The 7,038-nt window shown below is 57.7% G+C and overlaps 2 protein-coding genes across 2 annotated transcripts in view; one reads left to right on the forward strand and one right to left on the reverse strand.

Annotated features, from left to right (window-relative positions):
* The window catches only part of CLUAP1 (clusterin associated protein 1), a 77,881-nt gene extending 74,227 nt beyond the window's left edge, over positions 1–3,654 (forward strand). The window contains exons 10-11 of the mRNA XM_015413551.1: positions 194–356; positions 3,415–3,654. Coding sequence (XP_015269037.1) covers positions 194–343 — 150 coding nt within the window. The 3' untranslated portion in view covers positions 344–356; positions 3,415–3,654. The remainder of the gene's footprint in view (positions 1–193; positions 357–3,414) is intronic.
* Positions 3,655–3,917: 263 nt separating this feature from the next.
* NLRC3 (NLR family, CARD domain containing 3) overlaps positions 3,918–7,038 on the reverse strand; it is a 30,427-nt gene continuing 27,306 nt past the window's right edge. The window contains exons 12-15 of the mRNA XM_015413560.1: positions 6,395–6,478; positions 6,110–6,193; positions 5,443–5,526; positions 3,918–4,022 (exon numbers count right to left, since the gene is read on the reverse strand). Coding sequence (XP_015269046.1) covers positions 3,932–4,022; positions 5,443–5,526; positions 6,110–6,193; positions 6,395–6,478 — 343 coding nt within the window. The 3' untranslated portion in view covers positions 3,918–3,931. The remainder of the gene's footprint in view (positions 4,023–5,442; positions 5,527–6,109; positions 6,194–6,394; positions 6,479–7,038) is intronic.

Raw genomic sequence — 7,038 nt, forward strand, 5'->3', positions numbered from 1 at the left:
GCCAAACTTTTGCGGCCGGGAGGGGAGGGGGGGGTTCTGGGGGGGGGGGAGGTGTCGTTCCTCATTACGAAAGTCAGCTCCGTGTTCTGACTCCGCACGTTCGGCGTTCTCCTCACAGAGGCTTAAAAGGAAAGAGGAGCTGCCCCAGTCCCAAAGAACAGATGCGCTTTAAACAAAAGTCTCGTTCTAACAGGAGGATTCCGAAGACAGCGAAATCGATTTGGACGATGACGACGAAGACGACGAGGACCTGGAGGACAACAGCATCGACATGGCCCCCAACAAGTCCAGCCGGAGGGCCAGGCAGCCGGAGCCCCTGGAGGAGAGCGATAACGATTTCTGAGCCCCGGCCCCAGGTAGGCTGCCTCCCGCAGGGGAGCCCCGGAGAGCGGCGTAAGCAGCCAGCCAGGTGGGACTTGCACAGCAGTGAATTAGTCACGGCCAGGGCTCTTTTTGTAGAAAAAGCCCAGCAGGAACTCATTAGCATAGTAGGCCACACCCAACAGCAGGAACTCATTAGCATACTAGGCCACGCCCTCAACAGCACAGCTCATTAGCATATTAGGCCGCACCCCCGTGTTACCAGAAGTGTGGTCATCCAGCCACACCCACCTTTTGCTTCTTATTCTGTTTTTTTTGTAGCAGGAACGCCTTTGCATGTTAGGCCACACACCCCTAATGTAGCCAATCCTAATGAGTTTCTGCTGTTGCGTGTGGCCTTTTATGCTAATGAGTTCCTGCTGGGCGTGGCCAACTCAGGAGCCAGTCGGAACTCCGTTTCTGTGCGTTCCTGCCCAAAAATAGCCCTGGTCACGGCAGCCATGCTCCCCTCGCACCTCTGGCTTCATTGTGCCTTTGAAGCCAATGCCTCCTTTGCACGCTTTCTTTCTCTCTCTCTCATCAGTGCACAAAGTCTCTGAACTGCTTTCGCGAAAGTAAGAACTGAAGCAGTTGAACGAGGGCTGGAGGCAGGGTGATCTTTGGGGCCCAGCGTCTGCGAGCGGTACATTCGCGCTAGCAAAATTCTTGGAAGCTTTTCGGTCTAGAGACATTTTCAAAGGCAGCAGCCCAGTGGGATTTTCGTAAACCGGCTTGCACAGTAGAAGGCCCGAAGCCTCGGCAAACGGGTGCTCCGTCCTACTCGAGAGAAGGCAGTGGCTTCTCTTGGCACGGACCTGGGAATGTGGAAATCCCTGGATGTGTGAGTTGTCTGGAACCTCTAAGTCTGCCCCTTGGCCCCCTAAGCGAGGCTGCAGGCGAAGCAAACCAAGGACTCATTTTGAAGACCGCGGGAACAGAATGCTCGCTCTTAAAACTTGTAGTACAAACTCACCATTGGGGCCATCCACACCGGCATCAGTGTTCCCTCTAAGCTGAGTCAGTGTGAGCTAGCTCACAGTCTTTTAGCCTCCGGCTCACACATTTTTGTCTTAGCTCAGGAAGGATGGGGCTCCAGAGCAAGCTAATTCATGCAGTAGCCAAATCACCTGCTCACCACTTTAATGCCATTAGCTCAGAAAGTAGAATTTTTGCTCACAAGACTCCACAGCTTAGAGGGAGCATTGACCGGCATAAGGCCGGGTTTAATCAGGTTGATCTTTTTTGAGACAAGCTTTTTTTTTTTGGGGGGGGGAGGTATTTTGTGAGCGTGTAACCCTGGGAGTCATGGTTGACTTCTGGCGACCCCTAGTGGGGCTATGGCATTTTCAGAGAGGTGGCTTGCTATTGCCTGCCTCTGCCTCCCGGCCCTGGTATTCCTCGGAGGTCGCCCTTCCAAGCCCTTGCCAGGACTGGCCCCGCTGAGCTTCTGAGACCTGACAAGATCGGGCTGGCCTTGGGGCCGTCCAGGCCGGGGCTTCCTTGAGACGAGCTCTCATGAACAAGATCCACAAGAAGAGCTGCAGCTTGCTGGGCAGGTCGGTCCCAATCCCAGCTGGTTTGCCGTCGCAGGCTTTCACGGCCAGAGTTCATCAGCTGTCGTAGATCCCCCGGGCTGTGTGGCCGTGATCTCGGCACCCGTAATCTCTGACGTTTCACCAGCAGCAGACCGGCATCCTCAGAGGTATAACACAGAAAGGTGGAGCGCTCTCTGTCTCGCTGACCTCTGTCATACCTCTGAGGACGCCGGTCACAGCTGCTGGCGAAACGTCGGGCCCTGCGATGCCAAGACCACAGCCACACCGCCCGGGAGATCTACAACAGCTAATCCCAGTTGGGTCGCAGTGTTGGTCTTCGATGCAAGCAGACGTTCAGCGGTGCTGTAATCTGTTACAGCAAACTCAGTCTATTTCAGCACAAGCTTTCGTGAGTCTGATGGTTTGCGACTCTAAGAATAAATGTTATAGATGTCCTCTCAGGCACATCCGATGAAGTGAGCTCTGCATCACGAAAACTTGGGCTGGAATGATTTGTGTTGGGTTTTTTAAGGGGAAGGGCCTGTGGGTCAGTGGGGCAGAGCCTCCGCTTGGCACGCAGAAGGTCCCAGGTTCAATCCCCGGCATCTCCAGGTAAAAGGACCAGGCAGTGGGTGATGCAAAGGGCCTCCACCTGAGACCCTGGAGAACTGCTAATAGTCAGAATAGGCAATAGCGGTCTTGATAATAGGGCCTGTGGCTCAGTGGCAGAGCCTCTGCTTGGCACGCAGAAGGTCCCAGGTTCAATCCCCGGCATCTCCAGTTAAAAGGACCAGGTAGTAGGTGACGTGGAAGACCTCCACCTGAGACCCTGGAGAACTGCTAATAGTCAGGATAGGCAATAGCGATCTTGATAGGGGCTGTGGCTCAGTGGAAAAGCCTCTGCTTGGCACGCAGAAGGTCCCAGGTTCAATCCCCGGCATGCCCAGGTAAAAGGACCAGGTAGCAGGTGGTGGACCTGCCTGAGTCCCTGGAGAGCTGCTGCCCATCTAGGTAGACAGAACTGACTTTTTGATGGACTCGTGGTCCGATTCAGTATAAGGCAGCGTCACATGTGTTCGCGCGTAAGGTACTGTTTGACTGTGGGAGAGCCCCTGCTTGGCATGCAGAAGGTCTCAGGTTCAATCCCCGGCATTTCCAATTAAAGGACCAGGCAGGAGGAGGGGATGGGAAAGACCTTTCTCTGCCTGAGACCCTGGAGAGCTGTCAAGAGGGGCCGTGGCTCAGTGGCCGAGCCTCTGCTTGGCACGCAGAAGGTCCCAGGTTCAATCCCCGGCATCTCCAATTAAAGGACCAGGCAGGAGGGGATGGGAAAGACCTTTCTCTGCCTGAGACCCTGGAGAGCCGCTGCCAGTCTGAGTGGACGATACTGGCTTTGATGGACCCAAGGGGGTCTGATTCAGTAGAAGGCGGCTTCATTTGTTCATCTGTTCAGCTCCTGCTTCTCCCACACACACACACTGCTCTGACAACTGTTCTTTTGTGTTTTGGCACTGAACAGATTTGACCGAACCCTGCCGTGTGCTCGTCACAAGTTTTATACGTCTTGCACGGAAGCCTCCATCTAGGACTCCCGTTTTCAGAGGATCGGCAGGACTATCCCACAATCCTCGGTCGCCTGCAATCCCGGCTGTCCTGCCACAAGCATGTTTTTCACAAATAAACGGCTTCCCCCCACCACCACCACCCCAATCCGGTGTTTTTGTTTGTGAGTTCTGCCAGTTGCTGCCGGACCGGAGCCTTCAGCTGAGAGGAGACCCCCAGACAGTCTCGTGCCGGCCACTCACCGGGATCCGCTGGCCCTCTCTGCACCAGGCGAGCTCCTCTGTCAGCAGTGACGGACTCTCCAACGCAAGCGAGGACGGGCCCAAGGACAGAGGGCGGAGGCAGGGCGCTCTCCAGCCGGGGCCTGATTCCCAGGGGGGACGGTCCAGGGCTGAGTGGCCTTTCCTTCGGCTGGCTCCCCTGCGAGTGGAGTCTGTGGGGGTCCCGGCTTCCCTCCGTCAGAGTCCTTCTCCTCAGATCTCCACCACGCACTCGGGGGCATTTGCGCGGATGGTGTCAGCGATCACTTTGGCTCCTGACTCGCCGATCTGGTTGCCCTGCAAGCTGGGAGGGAAAAAGGGAAAGGGGCCTGAGGAGCTCAGTTCCGCTAAAAGACGTTTTGTTCAGAGCCTGACTGACTGATAGCGACATGCGGATGACCCCAGTGCAAGAAGAAGTGGGGGGAGGGACTTCCCCTGGAAGCCGCCCTGAGCCCATTGGGGAGGCCGGGGTACAAATCTGATAATAAATATAACAGTGCAGCTCCCCCCCCCCCAGTTTAAGAAGAAGAGTTGGATTTATACCCCACCCTTCACTCGGAGCGGCCTACAGTCTCCTTTCCCTTCCCCTCCCCACAACAGACACCCTGGGAGGCAGGGTGGGGCTGAGAGAGTGCTGAGAGAACTTGTGACTGACCTAAGGTCACCCAGCTGGCTGCACGTGGAGGAGTGGGGAATCGAACCCGGTTCTCCCAGATTGCAATCCGTGCTCCTAACCACTAACTGAGAGCCAGTTTGGAATCATGGTTAAGTGCGCAGACTCTAGACCGGGAGAACTGGGTTTGATTCCCCACTCCTCCTCCACTTGTACCTGCTGGATGACCTTGGGTGAGCAATAGTTCTCTCAGAGCTGTTCTCGAAAAAGAGCTGTTTCTGTCAAGAGCTCTCTCAGCCCCACCTTCCTCACAGGGTGTCTATTGTGGGGAGGGGAAGGGAAAGGAGTTTGTAAGCCGCTCTGAGACGCCGAGTGAAGGGTGGGGTATAAATCCAATCTCCTCCTCCTCCACCACCAACAGACTGGAGCACCAGTGGGCACCATCTTGAGCTCGTGCCACAAGACATAGATTGAGAGGGTGATAGACGGACAGGCCCATTTTGCAGGAGGGAGGGAATATGGAAAACCTCATGTCCAGCGTGTCAAGCCACACCACACAGCCTTGTTCTCCCCCTTAGAGGAAAAGCTTTGGGCTAGGATTGGCCCTTGGGACCCCCGAGGCCAACGTCGCCCCAACGTCTGGCACCAAAGCTCGGGAAAAGAGCAGCCATTCAGACACGAGTGGGGAAAGCCCTGCCAGGACTCCCCTGGTGGCGGCTGCGAACGTCAGATGGGCCCTCACACCTTCCTTGGGCCTCTCCCTAGAATCCGTTGTTTCCTTTTGGTAAAAACTGGGCTGTAAGGAATCGTTAGCCCTTCGGCGGCGGCGGCGGCGCACAAGACACAACAACCCCCTCCCCACCGCTGTGAGTCCCCTACTCAGCATCTTCGAGACTGTGCACTTTTTAAAAGATGAAGACGCCGGGTACTTAGTTCGACCCCCTCCGGAGAACGCACACGGGTGGGTCGCGTGCAGTGTGTGCGGTGCCCTGCCCGAGGTTTCATAACCCGTCACAGTTTCCCAGTCCTTGCATGTCCGTACAGGCCGGACCCGAACAGGTGCTGGGAGACACCTCCCCTCTGGTCTCCCCTCCCTGAGAAGTCGGCTTACTTGATGTACGCGAGGCCGTGGCTTCCGGACAGAGCGGTGGCGATGCAGATGCCTCCGTCCAAGCCGAGGGAATTCTCCTGGAGGCTGGGGGAGAGCGATAGGAAAGGCATGAGGTGCTGGTCTGACTGGGTGACCCATCAGAGAGACATGAAACCATCGGCTGAGCCGGTGCTGTGCACCTCTAAGCCGGACTGGCAGCGTTCCAAAGCCCCGTCGTTTTTGCCACCTGCTGTTCCCAGGCGCTGGGGAGTTTGAGGTCCCTACCTGGATTTTCTTTGGCTTTTCTTGTGGTGGTCTTGGACGAGCTCTGCTTTACAGAGGGGCTGGTCTGCTCAGCAGCTGCTCCATCCATCCCCCCCCCCCCCCCCCCCCAGACCACCACCCACAGCCCGCCCCACCCCCCCCTTGTCACCACTTGTCTCCAGCCAGCCAGCCGCCGGACTCAGAATCTGGCTCGAGACACAAGCCGAATTCCAAGCCCGTTTCCTGCAGCCCTGGCCCAAGCCCCAGGTGAGTGAGTCCCGGAGTCCAGTGACCGTGAGTAGCCAACAGCCATCCCGATGCCACTGAGCGGCACAAAAGGGAAAAGGAAGGCACCTCTGCCCCCCGGACAGGACAGGCCGGTCCGTTCCCATCCACAGGAACCGTTTGCCGTTGCTTTACTTACTTGACCCTGCGGAGGGCGCAGTTCACTTTCAAGGCATGCGCCATCGCCTTCGCCCCCGCCAACCCGATGGCGTTGCCTCTCAAGCTGGAACAGACGGCAGAGAGATCGCAACCGGCTGTCGGCTCAGGTCCCGTCCCGTCCCGCCCCACCCCTGGGGCAGAACTGCATGGCAGCCGACCGCAGTCCTGCTGTCCCCGCAAGCGGCCGCCCGGCCGGGCCGTCGGAAGCGCCAAGATGGTGCCAGTGAGAGCGCAGGGTGTATCCCAGGGGCGGGGGAGCACTTACTCGAGGGTGGCGAGGCTCCGGTTGGACGTCAAGGCCTCGGCCAGGGCGCTGGCCCCGCTCTCGCCAGCCATCACCATCTGAAGGCTGCCACAAAAGAGGGCGCGTTTAGAGCCACTCCACGGAGGCTGAGCAAGTCGTCACTGGTGCGGGGGAGGGAGTGCGGCAAAGTCCCCCTCCCCCCATGCGATCTGGAGCGCGGAGGGAAGGCCAGGGACTCGGCCGCTCCTCTCATTACGTGTGGAAAGATGGGCAGAGCCCCAGGATCCAAAAGTGGCTCGGGAGGCGCTCACGGCATGCCTGACGGCCCGGACCCAGGGACGAAAGACTTCCGGCTTCTGCCTTAGCCGGCACCCATTCTTTCCACCTCTGCTGATGCGACTTGGGAGTCCTCCCCCCACCCCGAGCCTGCTTGAGTGTCCCACGGAGGCACTTCTATTCCCCCTCCTGGATCCCTTTTACATAAGAAGATAAGAGACACCAATGTTGGACCAGGCCAAAGGCCCCTCCAGTCCAACACTCTGTGTCACACAGTGGCCAGAAATACCAGGTGCCCTCAGGAGGTCCAGCAGTGGGGCCAGGACACCAGAAGCCCTCCCACTGTTGCCCCCCCCAAGCACCAGGAAGACAGAGCATCACTTGCCCCA

This window comes from Gekko japonicus, unplaced genomic scaffold (genome assembly GCF_001447785.1).
Source record: "Gekko japonicus isolate JY-2015 unplaced genomic scaffold, Gekko_japonicus_V1.1 scaffold1098, whole genome shotgun sequence".
Lineage (NCBI taxonomy): Eukaryota > Metazoa > Chordata > Lepidosauria > Squamata > Gekkonidae > Gekko > Gekko japonicus.